This window comes from Coccinella septempunctata, chromosome 1, assembly GCF_907165205.1.
Source record: "Coccinella septempunctata chromosome 1, icCocSept1.1, whole genome shotgun sequence".
Classification (NCBI taxonomy): Eukaryota; Metazoa; Arthropoda; class Insecta; order Coleoptera; family Coccinellidae; genus Coccinella; species Coccinella septempunctata.
The window spans coordinates 44,963,342-44,979,824 of record NC_058189.1 but is presented as its reverse complement, the minus strand read 5'-3'; the positions used below and the strand labels follow the sequence as shown (position 1 = coordinate 44,979,824).

Sequence of the window (16,483 nt, the reverse complement as noted above, 5' to 3'; positions counted from 1 at the left end):
ATCGGGGATATGGGATCAGTTTCGTGGCGGCGCCACCATGTCATTTGCTTCGTTCTATCCTTGTTCTACCAAAGGAAGTCCAATGATCTCTCGTTTTATTTTGTTTTGCGTTCATATATCGAATATCGATCAACGAGTTCAAAATATGAACTGGCCCATTTTATCAGCTGTTAAGGATTATTTATGATTTACACTTTAATTTTCTTTGTAAAAACAAATCCTTCAATATTTTCAACACTATCGAATAAGGGTTCGAAGGAGTATTTACTATTTTTCTTCAAGATAATTTCCGTTTGACAAATTGAATTCGTGAGGGGGGATAATTCAATATGATATTAATAAAACACAGTTGATTGGTCAAATATCCAATATATTCAGTTGACGGAAAGGGAATTTTCACTATATCTACTCAGGAAGAATATTTTAAGTAACAGACTCGAATAGATTTATGTATTTCTGATTCTCAATACATGCTCACTATTCACATTACATATTTCCAAAACAGTTTCTTTGAAATATTGCTGAAGTTTCCATAAAACTTAGCTATATCGGTCCCGAATGTTCGTTCATCTCATTTGGTTCTGCTTCAAATTCCAACAACACCGAATTCTTAGCTGTAGTTCTTGATTGTCCATACAGAAAACTGAACGACATGTTGAATAAATGAATGTTCTACATCCCTTTCGCGAAACTAATACATTTTCACACACCAATAATCGTTTATAAATAGAACATATTCGTGAGTCGTAGCGAGTATTCAAATTATTTTCAAATATCAATTGACAATGCTCTGTCAAATTCCAAACAGCGCTACCTACAGTGAGAGAAACGAAACTGATCCCATATCCCCACGAAATTAAAAACAAAATCGAATCAGTGAATACACCAGAGTTTTAGACATCTTAGATGAAACCGTGAGCATAGATAAACACTATAGATGGGAAACTTATTTTGTTACGAAGAAAAGCGCCATCTCTTAAACGTCAGCAAACTAATCTCGATTAATTTGCCGAGAGCGCTCTTCACGCTTTGATAAGGTAATTTTATTTTATTGTATTTGGAGACAACTATGTAACAAATAATACTCTGAGTTCATACATACAATTTATTAGATGAAATGTTCACATATGATAATTGAAAAATAATAGAATATATGATTGATAAACAAACAAAAATCAGTTAAATGAAACTTATCTATCTTTTATGAGCTGAAATACCTCAAATTTGGACAAGATTTCAAGCGCTTCATGAGAAAATCATACCTCTTCTTTGGTACTACATCCTACGTAATCAGAAAAGATTTATTCTTCGAATTCCTTCTGAAGAATTATGCCAACCATAACTCTATAAGGAACCATAAGAACAGGCAATTTTTTCTCTCTTCTTTCACTTTTACTCGTTGCTCTTGAATTTAGGTACACAACAATAGGGGAGACTAGGGAGCATTGATACATGGGGAGGCTTGATACAGGCTTATATCCGCGGTCTGTAGCCGTTTTCAAAAGTAATATACTGGTGAACACAATTCTCTGGCAGAAAGCACTACATGACCTTAATCTGTAAGGCTAACAGTAGTTCGTTCGTGAAATATTCAACAAAGAGTGTTTCGAGGTGAGAAATTGTAAGTATTTACTTACGTTACCTAAGGGTTTTATGATCATGCATTAATTTTTCAGCATAAACAAACATTTGACTGGGAAATATGCATAAACCTATTTAATTTACTGTTTTATTAGGTTGCCAAAATGTATGGGTATAAAATGAAAACATAAATTACTTTAAAACTTGCTTTCAGGGAGGTTTGAGACATTTAGGGTGGGGAGGCCTGATATAAGTATCATCTTAAAAAAATATTCCGGAGCTGGTTGGACAGGCCTACATAAAGTCGTTTTTACCATCCAACCTACCTTCTGAACATGTTTCTGCACCTACGGGACCAAAGCAAACCAGTATCATTGCTGACCTACCTACTGATCTAGTAATTCTGGATCAGGCGTCAGGTGTGCTCGCAATGGTGCCAAGAAGAATGTGACCGTGTTAGAAATGGCACAAAAATGTTTATATGTGACATTTGCAAGTGATAACAATGGGGCTTATATTTTCAGTTTATGTGTCTCATGCCTCCCAGTACACCGTATCAATCCTCCCATATGTGGGGAGGCTTGAGACATTTTGCATGATTTTGTGTTCAACGTTTTGTACAGAATAGTATGTTTATATTTTGAGAATTCTATATTTATTTCGTTGAACGATCAATCGAAGAATTATATAATGTTATAAAAGTCCTGTTTCTTCATATAATTCATTTTACAAAAATAAATATTCCAAAAACGTATCAACCCTCCCCAGTCTCCCCTATTTCTTCCCAACGAAAACTTGTAATAAAATGAACAAACAAACTTGAAATCGAATGTTGATCATTTGACATATCAATTTCACACACAAGCGCAGAATCAAAGATTAACTTAGTCTATGCTACAAAGTCACTCTAGTTTATGCGCAGAATTATCAGCGTAGGAAACTAATATTTTTTCATATTAATTCGCTGACCTTTCAGAGATGGCAGCAGTTCATTCGGTTCGCGTCATTACTGAGAGAGTTTCACCCCCCTGACCGTGAGATAGAACTAAAAATAAATGTTTTTATGGTTTTTCAACAGTGTGTATCTTTTAAACCCAGCCGATTCGGAAAAAATGGTAAAGGAAAAAAGTGTTTCGTTTAACCTCAAGAATCCACTGTAAAAATATTTGTACGAGTCAAAGACTTACCCTATTCAAAGTTATAAATGCGTTTAGTCCCAGCCTTCATTCTGTCGTAAGAAAAATACTTATTTATTTGTGACTAATGCCCTTTTACCCCAACGTCTCCAACAAACTTGAGGTAGATTGCTAATGTAGCGTGGCTCAACTTCGATCATTTATTCTCATCTCATTATCAGTAGGTACATTATATTTGTCCATCTAAGATCATTTCCCGTATTTTTTTCTTGTGAATCTTTCCAGTCCCAGTGAGAGGTAGATCCTTCACAATTTTAACACCTGCCCTCAGTTTCTTCCGTTCATCTTTCAAAATATTGTTTACATGCTCCACCAATTCGTCAGGATCTACTTGGCAATTTTCTCTTAATTTAACGAGGCACATTGGCAGATCACCATCCTCTATGTGTGGAACACCAACTACCGCTGCTATTTCAACGAATGGATGCGTGATCAAAGCATTCTCCAGTTCAGTGGGACTCCATATGAAGCCCCGATATTTCAACATCTCCTTTAATCTGTCGATGACAAAAAAGCACAAATCCTCGTCGTATTGCAATATGTCCCCTGTTTTGAGGTAACCATCGGAGTCGAAATCTTTTGAAGAATCTTCGTTGTAATAGCCGAGCATTGAATATCTTGATTTTATCCTTAATTCACCTGGCTTATTTGGGCCCAATATCTCTTCGGTTTCTGGATCTACAACCTGTAAAATCAATTCATATTTATCTATACTTATTTTCGCGAAAAAATAATGAAAGCTAATTAGATTTAGTTTAGTAGCAGTGAACTGCAGCTACTCAAAATAGCATAAACATAGCATTTTGACTCTTATCCTCTTTTTTTTTTTGTCGACTTACTGTATTTTGTCACCGAGTTTTAGGGAATGAATATCTGCAACTGCATGCTGATGAAAAATATGGATCATATGGCTTTAGATCAGCCCGGGTGAAGCACCCCGCGTAAAAGAAGTAGAGGGGAAATATCTAATTGTTCGCAATTCTGAAAGGCTGAGCTAGGCCCAGATTCGATAATATAATGATAGACTTTAGGTCAGGACCGAATGTTTTTATTCACCGCGACCTCGACTAGTCGTTATTCAAGTGTTAATTGCATCTCACTGCGAACTGAATGAATTCCTTGATGAATTTGATCATTCAGACACAGCAAAACATCTTCCAGGTTTGGCTGAGACCCCTCTACCCCCACAATTCTGTTTATCTGGGCCTACAAGACTGTTGTAGAACTAAGGCTACGATTCATATCATTTAATTACCTTATACCAAACCCCTGGAATAGGGGTACCACAACTGTCTGGTTTTTTCTTGTGGAATTCCCGATCTTTAGCCAGTCCCAAATCGAAAACCAACGTAGGGCCACAAGCTTCCGTCAAGCCATATGCTTGAAGAATTAAAACGTTGGGTACAACTTGCTTCAATCTTGAAAATATTTCAGGCGGCATACTTGCTCCACCTGTTATCAACAAGCCCAACGAAGATATATCTAGACCATCCTCTATGGGTTGTTTAATCATTTGACTGCATTGGTAGATTGATGCTAACATCATATTGATCTGGAAAAAACGTCCATGAAGAAATAAATATTCAGGAGATTAATAAAAGAATGATCACGCCTAAACAGGAAGGCAATGAATACAATAATAAGGATAAATTCAGATGCATACCACCCGCCGATATGAATATCAACAAGTGTTACCATCTGAATTGAACTAGCCAATTTGCCATCGTCAGCCTTATATCAATGTATAAGATAGGTTATACTGAAAAATATTTATTAACTACAATGGGAACAGAGAAAACTGACACTGAAAAATCAGCCATTTCTCCCATTTCAATAAATGAATTGAGTTACCCAATGCTGTAGTAGCAAATGTCAATAGTCAAAAACAATTCTGTCTTATGATGTATAATTTAAATAAATGAATCTCACCTATATTTTCTACTCTGGTTCTTACAAAGTTAGATTTCGATAAATTATTTGTTTATCAAGTTGTTGTATGCATTGAGATGAATCGAACATAATTTTTAAATATAATTTAATTTCCTATACTATAAGAATATTTTTTTTGATGTTTATTTTGTCTGACGTGAATTAAAGAACTAAAAACAAAAGTAATTCTGTTGAAATTTCGATGTCAGAATGTTTGTTTCTTAGCATTATTTGTTAAGGATCAAACTTCCTCTGACGTGAATATATGTGAATAGCGGGTATAAACTATTTGGAAATTATAAAAAAACCTAAATGCTGTTGCTTCATCAACTAACAATAAATAGTTACACGAAATTCATCGTTGAGAATTTGATTCACTCACTTTGTATTTGTCTACGAGTCTCCATATTTGACTCAAATCGTAGTTTTTTCCTAGAACTCTTGCACCACCTTCTCGAAGACTTCTAATCAGCAATAGGCAGTATGATATCCAATTTGGTGCAGATAATATTATTGTTACAGGTATAGAAAATCCACTGAAAACGAGACATCAGCTAAATCAGTTTGGAAAGTAATTGCCACATAAAATTTCTATTCTTAGCTGATATAAGATGATATTCAAAATGAATCGAATCAGAAGCCCTAGTACGCCTTCGTAGCATCAACAAGGGCACGATTAGACCTTGATATTTGTGATGAATTTCATATACTCTCTGAATCTTGAAACTTACCCGGTACGTGATAGAATACCTAAATGTGAAAGAGAAATTCCCTTTGGCACTCCAGTTGTACCACTACTGAAAATAATCACAGCAGTGCGTTCATTATTATCAAGTTTAACAGGTTCAAATGCTTCCACTTCTGAATCTGTAACTCTCGAAAATTCCTCCAATGAAATATATCCATTCTTATTTCCTTCAAAAACCACTATTTTGATATCCAGTCCTCCAAGTTTCAAGGATTCTTCTATATTTCCGAGGTTATCCTCATCAACAAACAATATAGAAGGTGTTACTTTTTCGAACATAAGAGCTTTGTCTTTCGGCGTAACGAGGGGATCCAAGAAAGTAACTATGTTACCATTGAATAATCCAGCTATGTAGGGGATGCATGTTTGTTTGTGACTCCATGAAGAAATAGCAATGATAGCATCATCGGCAAGATTCAGTTTTTTCAGACTTATAGCAACTCTTGTTGAAGCGTCCAATAATTCACCAATTGTTACTGACTCATCAGTTTCTACAATATACTGAAAACAAGATGAAGAAGATTTGGAATGAAGACTTCAGTTGATTGAATAAAATTCACTAACTTTTATTCGCCTGGCTATACTAGTGAAGAATTTTCACGTTCATCTAATTTTTTCAATATAATATCGTTTCCCTCAGAAGCCTTCAATTTTCAAACAACTTCTGCCTTCCAAATTCTAAAGATTGGTTTTGTGTGTGTCCCCATTGTTAACTCCCCTTAGAACGTTTGCTTCTCTAATTCTTAGTTAGGAGGAAGCCTGCATAAACCTACAAATTGATTGAACAAAATGGTGTATTAACCGATAAGGTTTTGTTTGAAATGGTTGAATTTTATGACATCATACGTTACTTCATGAGAATATAGGTAGTTTGATTATTATCTGAAAACTTCTCGAAAATGTCGATAAATAATCGAGTCATTTCTCATTTTGAATTCACTTCTACTAAGGTTTATTTCGTGAGGAAATATAGCCATTTAAGTCGACATGATAATGCTTATAATATATGCAGAATAAAGGCATATATAGCTCAACTGCGTGTAAGGGATATCCAGACGTAAACCACCTCTGGTTATTGGAACTATATTCTACAATGACTATTAGTAGACGATCAAGGCTGTTATATAGCTTTCGTCCAAATTTTCTGACATAATTTCGAAACCAAACTAAATTATTATTACCCATAATTGAATCTCACTCAAAAACAAATAACAGCAAACCAAAAACATGGAGCAAACCTAATTTACTTAAATCTGAAGGTAGTAAAAACAAAGATAAGTAGAATTCTGAACAGTGAAAGGGGTTTTATGGGTGCTTTAAGTCTGTCATATTGTGAAAACGAAATACCAAAAGAGCAAACATATTTCACTGCTAATCACAAATTCACAAGAACGCGTGAAATTTTGCTTTTTGTTCCGAACAAACTAGCGAGTACCATACACCTATTACAATCATACCCTAAATAAGTTTTGAAATAAGTTTGGATGAAGGCGTTTTCTGCTCTGTTTTTTTGTTTCAGATATTATTTCGAAATGGAAAAAGGATAAAGAAATTTTTATGTCAATGGAAAGGAAGCCCTTCAGTATTAAAAGCTTATTCTGTAAACAAATTTGTCATCACTACACTTCTCACGGGGAGACAGGGTTTTTTTACTGAGGTTTTTCCGTAAGCTCTTGTATCATACTCTAAATTGTATGGTACCCCGTTACACTAACCTTTGCTAAAACTCATACATATGCTATATTGTTTGATAACTAAAAATGTATTGCTGACATTTAAAAGAATATATATATATATATATATATATATATATATATATATATATATAGGAAATTCTGGCCCAATACCACCCTTCTTCCCAAAAATATATTCAAACATGAAGGGAGATATATCGCACAAATGCCGAAAATGTGATATCTTGTATTTAACTATGAAACACCCTCTATACAGGGTGAGTCTTTAACTCGTACAAATATTTTAACAGTAGCCTCTTGGGGCCAACAGAAACACTTATTTCCTATACCATTTTTTCCGAATCGGCTCGGTTTAAGAGATACAGGCTGTTGAAAAACCATATAAAATGTTATATTTTCAGTTCTATCCCACAAACGGTTTTATCGAATGAAATGAATTTCAGAATGTAGTTTCTGGTATCTTGGAGAAGACTTTCGGGATTTTCCTTTTTGTTGGAGAAAGAATCAATTTTTGCAGTGCGAGATGCCCTTCAATATGGAATATCTCAGCTTATTTCGTGAACAATTACAATCCACTACACTCACGGGGAGAAAGGGTTTTTTTACTGAGGTTTTTCCCTAAGCTCTTGTATCATACACCAATTTGTATTACGTTTACGCTAACCTCTGCTAAAACTGTATCTCATACACATGCTATAATTATTGTTTGCTGTTAAAGATTGTTATGCTCTATATCAAAAGAATATATATAGTACCCAATTTTTTTTTAATTTTTCGATTTGAGTTCTGATGTACTCAGAAATATCCGGTTACAACATAATCTGATCATGGACTAATCCAATTCATTGATTAAAATTTCAAATCCTCAACGCATACTTAAAAATATCTGTAATTCATTGTCACTTTTCTGCGTCAATTATGAGTTTTATCACTCATTCCTTTTGAATGGAATTGATTGAATTTCGATAAAAGCAATGATTTGGCATAAAGATAAATTTTTGATTCCCAAAATACTTTCTCTATCAGATTTTTATTCCGCTAAATACTGTTTGGGAAAACCAGCATGATATGAAATTATCGATCATGCATGCATTCCGCATTTTGCAAATCTGATAATGTCCCCAGTCCCCATTTATTTTTGTCTGGACCTCTACGTTCGAATTAAACATCTTCTATCGGTAGCTTTTTCTGTATGAAGGACAATGAAAATCAATTCCCAACAACTCACGGTTACACTGTTATTTTGAAAGTTTTCCTGAATAATGTATTTCATATTCAACAACCTTCTACGGTTTTTTATCTTGCATTGTGTGGAAAAATTATTCTGTTTTGCAGTCACTCAACAAATTGTACCTACGAAAATGTATCAGCAATTTCAATATTTTTCAAAGGTGTGCCTGGATACTTATTGTCCTTCATTATCAACAGCTAACCTTCCCTTACTTGATGAAACAACATTTAAAAAGTATTTCTTATGAATAAATTTTGGATCGAATTTACAATTTAATCAACTACGACAGAAAAGAATACAATATCAAATCTAATAAGATGCGGTAAATAATTAGTGAATTTTCAACGAGCTAGGCAGCAAATAAAAGTTAGTGATACATAATATATGAATATAGACTAATTGAACAGTTAATCTATGATATAGAATAGAATGCAATTCTGAATCTCACCTGCGAAACCTCATTCTTCCGAAGCTTCATTTGATGAAAAATTTCAAATCCTATTCCATGTTCTGGAACGGTATCTTCATCGGGCATTTTAATAATATACTCATGGTCAACTGAAAAACATATGATCATTGCCAATGGAATTGAACTTGATATTTTCAAAAAAGACTGAAGTATAAATGAATGAACTTCTCGATGAACAAAAAAAAATTAGAATTTTTCTTTAAAATTCAACGGAAAGGCTTCCAATCACGAATTTACGATTGAAAAAATGTGAAAGTCACTACCAGTTTTTATACAAGAGGTACATACAGGTACAACACGTACAGGGTGTCGGCCATAAAAAGACCATTTATCTTATATGCGAATCTATAGGAGCTACCGAAAAAAATTTCGAGAAAAATTTATTCTGCATAAATCAGTCCTCAATAATTCGCTGATACAATACGAGTAATACGACCAACTCATTTGTGTACAGAGGGGCGACACAAAGTGGTCTTTTTCTAAATGAAACACCCTATATTTCATTCGACATTTGAATAAAGCTTAAGAAGACGAAATCAAATACCTCTATAGTTTTATGGGTCTTAAATTGCCCGTTACAGATTTATTGAGGATTTCAGCAAAAATGGTCCAATATTCGAAATATTGTTAGCAGGCCATCGAGTTTCGGTTTTTGCCAGATAAAATTAGGATTATCCAATTTTGAGCTTTTTTATAAACAGATCGTTTCTGAGAGCTCAAAAACAATGTTGCCACTTTTTGAAAATGCATCATTTCCCCTATTTCTTAAATTATTAAACCGCATATAAATTCATTAAAAATTCCAAATTTATCCATGAATACATCAAAGGCGACGGTTTTTTGTATTGAAAAAAAATAATTGATTGAAAAATTCAATTCTGTTTCCTTAGTTTCGCCTTTCATGTTTCGTATGTTTTCATTGATGTAGATTTTGCTGGTTCATGTTCAAATGAAGTATTTGAATCAATTCAATCAAATTAAATGATTTTATTCAGAATATGAGCACCCAAATATGGATTTGAAATTTAATGAAACTTTTTCAGAACATATGCCCGTCAATCTTCTTTAATTATTTTATTCACAGACATGAAATCCACTTCTTAATCCTATTTCAGAACTTTGCATCTTGCATCCATTGACGATATAGCTTTACTTCCTAGTTGAGAATATTTCCACTGGTACTGAAACATTTGGAGCAAAATTTCGATATTTTTATTTTTAAAAAATTCTCTCTCGGAAAACTCAATATGTTAGAATCTGAAACGGAAAATGAAGTTTTGGAAACGCAATGTACAGAGTGTTTTTTCAACCTGCACACATAATTTGAAATTATCAGAAAAACCTCTTGGTATTTTCAAAATCTTGATTAATTTATTGAATTTACGTTCATATTGAACTGCACTAAAAATTTCATCAGAATTGAATGAGCCATATCAAAGTTATTTTCAAAAGTAAAATCGGACAAATCACCCTGTAGAGTCTCAATAGAGGCCCCCGGCCATTGTAATAACGCACCCCTTATCTGGAATCAATGGAAGAGCGGCTTTCCACTGAACAAGGGGTGATTATTTTTTTAGATGTTAAACACACAAAATTGAAGGCCCTTTTAAAGGCAGAAATAGTGATGTTATTTCTATATTTTCTTTCTTTCTGGGGAGAAAGTTCAAAGGAAACTCATGTGAAAATTAACACATTCTCTATTGAAAAAAAAAACTTCTTTACAAGCACGTACTTGGTCGATGACGACCAAATTCAATTCAATTCCTTAAAATATATTCAAAGAGCGCAAAGCACCAAACATTAAGATATTGGGTTGAAATCTATTTTCTCAAACACACAACAACAATATGAATATAATCAAAAATCAAATGAATTTTAGAGGAGATTTCAGGACTCTGGACTGTGTTCACTTTTTTCCCTGAGCCCCAAATGTGAGAAAAGCAAATCTAAATAAAATTGGAACTTTCTACCTTTTTCTGCGATCGTTGTTCGCCCAATGATGCTGATGAGGAAATTTTTTTCGAACACCCGACTTTATCTTCAATAAGAAACTCTTTTTCACTATTCTCTAAATAGCTATATCCGTCTGCCTTTTGAGACCTAACTTTAAAAAAAAATTCTTAATTTCCCGAACGGCCGAATTCTACTCTGGGACTCTCGAATCTACTCTAACTTCAACTTTTTACTCCCGACTTCCCATCGACTTCTTCATCTTCTCGACGACTTCCCGTCAATTTTTTTCGACTGACTCTCCTCCTTATATCAAAAACCCAAATTTCTCCTACACCTCTCGTGGATGGACACCCAATTATTCCACGACGCTCTAACCTTGCATTTTTCTGCACTAATTGTATTAGCCGGTTAATAGGGGAGACTGGGGAGGGTTGATACGTTTTTTGGAATTTTTATTCTGGAAACTGAATTATATGAAGAAGCAGGACTTTTCTTATATTATATAATTCTTCAATTAATCGTTCAACAAAATAAATATAGAAGTCGCAAAACATAAACATCTTATTCTGTACAGAACGTTGAACACAAAAACATGCAAACTGTCTCAAGCCTCCCCACATATGGGAGGATTGATACGATGTACTGGGAGAGTAATCGAGAGGATTATTCAGCTCAGTAGGTAGGTCAGCAATGATACTGGCTTGCTTTGGTCCCATAGGTGTAGAAAAATCAGGAAATTGTCAGTTAGTCACTTCCACACAAGAAAAGTCGGCCTCGTTAAATACATGGGGATTGTACGGTTTTTAAAAATCCCTTTGATATGTTGGATGGTGAAGACGCCTTCATGTAGGCCTATCCAACTAGCTACGGAATATTTTTTGGAGATGATACATGTATCAGGCCTCCCCACGACAAATGTCTCAAACCTCCCTGAAAGCAATTTTTAAAGTGATTTATGTTTTCATCTTATACTCATATATTTTGAAAAGCGAATAAAACTGTAAATTGAGTAGTTTTATGCATATTTCCCAGTGAAATGTTTGTTTATGCCGAAGAATTAATGCATGATCATAAAACCCTTAGGTAACTTGGGTAAAAACTTACAATTTCTCACCTCGAAACACTCTTCGTTGAATATTTCACAAACAAACTACTGTTAGCCTTACAGATTAACGTCACGCAATGCCCTCTGCCAAAGAATAGTGTTCACTAGTATAATACTTTTGAAAACGGCTACAGATCGCGGATATAAGCCTGTATCAAGCCTCCCCATGTATCAATGCTCCCTAGTCTCCCCTACTCAAGAGCACTAATTCTTACAACGCCAAATTAATTATCTTCGAATATTGATATGATATATTGTCCTAGAAAGACAACCTACTTGCAGTATTTCGAATATTGGACCATTTTTGCTGAAAACCATCAATTAATCCGAAACAGGCAGACTGAGCCATAATGCCTTTTAAGCTATATTCAAATTTCGAATGAAATATATTATAGTATGTTCTATTCAAAGAAAAAGTAATTTTGTGTGCTCACTACAGATGAGTTAGTCATATGGTATTAATGAATTAATGAAGACTGATTTATTCAGAAAAAATTTAACTTGAAAAATGTTTCGGTACAGTTTCGCATATAAGGTATAGGGTGCTTTTCTGGCTGACCCCCTGTATCAAGAATAAAAACCAAAAGTAAAAGATTTTTATATTGTAATTTCTTCGCAGGTCATTTTAAACTCGTTCCTAACAATCAGATTTTCGATTACGTTTCTGATCTTTGAGGTCAAGAATGGAAAAAAAAATATTCTCTTCTACCCCATACTTGTCACTTTCCGAAGATATGATCTTAAAACGAACTACAGAGTGAATAAAAAGTAACCCACAACATTCATATCTTCAGTATTTGCCATTTTGTAGAAAAATGCACAAAGAAGTCAATTTTTAAAATTAATAAGTTGAATATAATTGAGTATTTTTTCATGCAGGGGAACGCGTTTATCTCAATTTTTTTTCTTTAGGTATGAAAGGTTTGAAGTCATTGAATACGAATTTTCACGTTTTCCTCGCATTATCTGTTTGATCACGAAGATTTCCAGTGCTCCATGCATTCATTCATTGCTGTATCCCGTTACCGGGAATAAATCTACAAAAAGACATAAAAAAGAACAGACTTATAATTTCTTAGGGCTAATTGCGACTGTGTGCCCTCCTGTGACTGAAGAGACCCAACCGTGACTTACAGATCCTTCCACACTCCGGGCATGGATAGTCACCAACCAGATCTGGCCGCCGCTGTATTCTTCTCGAGTCTCCATTCTCCATTATAACTGTGCACCATAGACCTCCACTGTGACCTGTCTAACGCTAGTGGTTCCCAGTTATGATTGGCATTAATTGATTTTAGGGATTGATGTAGTGTATCCTTAAACCTCTTATACTGGCCTCCTGGTTTCCGGGCTCCCTCTGTTAATTCGCCATACAGAGCTATTTCAAGGAATCTTGTGTCTTGCATCCTCAGAATGTGACCGCTTCATCTGAGTCGGGCCTTCGTTACTTGAGTCTCAATTGTACAACTCGCGCGTTGCAAGACTTCTGCATTCGAAACTTTTTGGAACCATCTGATGTGCATTATCTGTCTTAGATGACGTTGTTGCGTTTGTTCAAGCTGTTTAATATGTCGCATGTAGGGCGTCCAGCTTTCGCTTCCGTAAAGAAGCGTTGGGAGGACGACTGCTTTGTAAAGAGCTGTCTTGGTCTTCAGATTGAGGTCGTGATTTTGAAACACTTGAGCTTCCAGACTCGACCTGTTCTAGAGTTTCATTCTCCAGGCTGATCTGTGTTTGAAGGCTTTCTGGGGGACTTACCAGGATTTTGGTTTTGTCGATATTGAGTCTAAGGCCTAAAGATTTGTATATATGTTTGTAGGTGTCCAGCATTATCTGTAGATCCTTTGGGCTGCTAGCGATAAGTGCGCAGTCGTCTGCATATTGAAGTTCCGTGATAAACTTTGAACGGGTTTTCGCTCTGAGGCGCTTCAGGTTTAGTATTTAGTTTGTTTTGAAGAGTTAGAATTTGCAGAAGAGAATTGTAAAGTTAGATGAAAAATAATTTTTATTTTAGTAAAGAATGTATCAATTACATATTCATTTATTTTTGTAATTGTACATTTTAATTCAGATAATTCATCAAATACTATACCCTACAAAAAAGCCTTGGTTTTGATAACACTTCAAAAACAGTGTTTGGCACTGATTTGAAAATGAATTTGTAATCATTTCTTCCTTATAACTAATGAAATTGTCAAAGACCCAATCATCCTCATCCTAAACCTAAACATAAGCTGTATCAATTTTGAGCGCGCAAAAAGTTAGGGTTGCCCTCAACTACCCTCCACCACTAATAGAGGGAGTGCATATGACAAACTGCTCAATTAAACATGAAAAGTTGCGTCGTTTGAAATAAAATCGTCCAGTTCGAGCATTTTTCTAAAAAATGGTTGATACCGAAGATATGCATTTTTTTGCTTTACATATTTTAGTCACTTTCTGTGTATACCTGATACATGTTGTCAGCTTGTTGTAAATGTACCTTAATAGGTATGAAAACATGTCAACATAAAACATTTGTGAAGTTGGGTATGGAACCAAAATTAAATTCCTGATTGAAGCGAAAAAATAGTTTTTTCTTTCATCATATTTTAGTTGTATCATATCATTAGGAGAAAAATATTTTTCAGCGCTCAGTCCTCCATTCTTTTTTATGAACAATAAAAAGTACTTACCAACCATTATAACACAATTCACGCTTAACTTTCACAATGTACAAGTGAATTTTTATTTCGGAAATAATCTATTCCCATGCACTATGCGTTAAATATTAATCTGAGTATGATAGCAGAATAAGATAGTTCAATAGTAAAACTCGAATCAATTGTGTCGATCGTTAAACTTGTGAATAAGATAAAGAGATAAATATTGATTCAATGAAAGCAATCAATTGTAAATGGAAGAATATGTGTATTCATTTACAACAATATTTCCTACACTTGGAGGAAATGATTGACAATCATTTCGATTTTTATGCTTTCTCAAATCATTGTTGACCAAGAAGTTAAAGGAAATAAACACTTTCCTCATTAGTATGAACTGAATGATGCTGAAAGAATCAGTTGATCGTTATCTCGTCATAATATTTAGGTCCGTCGTCCGTCAAATGTAGCAGTTATTCGAAATTTACATAACAACTACTGATAAAAGCAATAATCAATATCAATAATTGCCCGCTTTAAAATATAAACCATATTTTCTTTCTTTGTCGTACACTTTCGAAAAATATGACATTGACCGAACACAGGTAAGAATAGTGACCTATAATGCGACGTTATAATCTATTTTCGTTCAACTTTAACGCCCTACATGTTTTTTCCACAGCAATAGCTTTCTTGAGGATATTTGGTCCTATCACTATATTTCGATTCTTGTTGTATGTTGTATGTCCCAATGGCCAATATAGTTGTGAATCACTCTGTATACTGTATATTATCATTGAATGCTAACTTGCTAATTAAAAATGTTTCCTCAAAAATATTGATATCCTACGATATCCTAGGGGAAGTTTTACCCTAGGATATCGTAGACAAATATAGAGAATAGTCTCTTTAGGCCATATTTATTGAAGGTTATGAACACATGGTTCTGCTGCAGAAACTAAGATATGGCAAATCGTATTATTATTTGTTTAGGTTAAGGCCACAGCTGCATCACTTTACGATATACCTAGTCTTATTCAGACTGAATATGAATGAACGCACAATTAAATGGATGGTGTATAGTTCTGATTGTTATGAAATATATCGGAGACCACCAGCTCGTATTTCACATCAACATACCCTGAAAGTTTTTGCCAAGTGCGGAATTTTATTACGAAAGAATGAAAAAATTTCTGCTCCCGATCATTCTGAAATTTTCGTTAAAAATAATTTGTTTTTTCGTGCTTTCGAGAGTTTTTATGGAAGGAAAATAGGAAAGAGTGAAATGACTACGAAGCTTGGCGGTGTTGTTTTTGCTTATTTTGTGTAAGTAACGTTCGTTCAATAAAAATCGTCGTCAAGTAGGCTATGGAATGTTGAACATCGATATTTCGGGTCTAAACGTAATTCTTAGCTTGTGCTGTACTATTTTCCTGATGAACTGTCAAGTTGGATTATTGTTGTATTAGTTATTCAGCAATAATGAGAATACGATGACAGAATAAGATCAACAAACCTCTGTTCGGGTTTCATCTAAAGTGAATGGAGTATCCGTTGACATTATGTCACACGATTTTGAATGAAAGACCTCAATTTGTTTCCATAAACATTGTGCAATTTTTCAATAGATGCTATTTTTCATCTTCGGAAGCAATGCTCATCTATATTGTCCAAAATATTCACGAGACTACGATGCCAGTACGAGACTCTAGACGAGACCGAGAAATGCCTCGTCTCTTCTTGTTAATGAAATATCAAGTCTCGTCTAGAGAACAATACGTATAGATACAGGGTTGGGATAAAGTTTTGCACCAAATTAATATATTTAAAACGGAACGGACGGTAATTTTGAAGATTTTCATAAAAAATACGTCATGAAAAGCAGAAAGAGTTATCTAATACAAAGTATTTCGTTTTATTTTTCACTATTGATAC

The 16,483-nt window shown here is 34.3% G+C and overlaps 1 protein-coding gene across 2 annotated transcripts; it reads right to left on the bottom strand.

The window, feature by feature from the left end:
* Positions 1–2,903: 2,903 nt before the first annotated feature.
* On the bottom strand, positions 2,904–14,940 carry LOC123319361 (4-coumarate--CoA ligase 1-like). Of its 2 annotated transcripts, none has more exons than XM_044906281.1 (6): positions 14,582–14,940; positions 8,828–8,937; positions 5,438–5,955; positions 5,089–5,242; positions 4,033–4,329; positions 2,904–3,462 (listed from the first exon to the last, which is right to left on the bottom strand). In XM_044906281.1, the coding sequence occupies exons 1-6, from the start codon at positions 14,586–14,588 to the stop codon at positions 2,947–2,949; spliced, it is 1,602 nt and encodes a 533-aa protein (XP_044762216.1). In that variant the 5' UTR covers positions 14,589–14,940; the 3' UTR covers positions 2,904–2,946. The 2 variants fall into 2 exon arrangements, with proteins under 2 accessions (XP_044762216.1, XP_044762224.1); XM_044906289.1 differs by lacking the exon at positions 14,582–14,940 and adding an exon at positions 9,902–10,001.
* Positions 14,941–16,483: the final 1,543 nt, after the last annotated feature.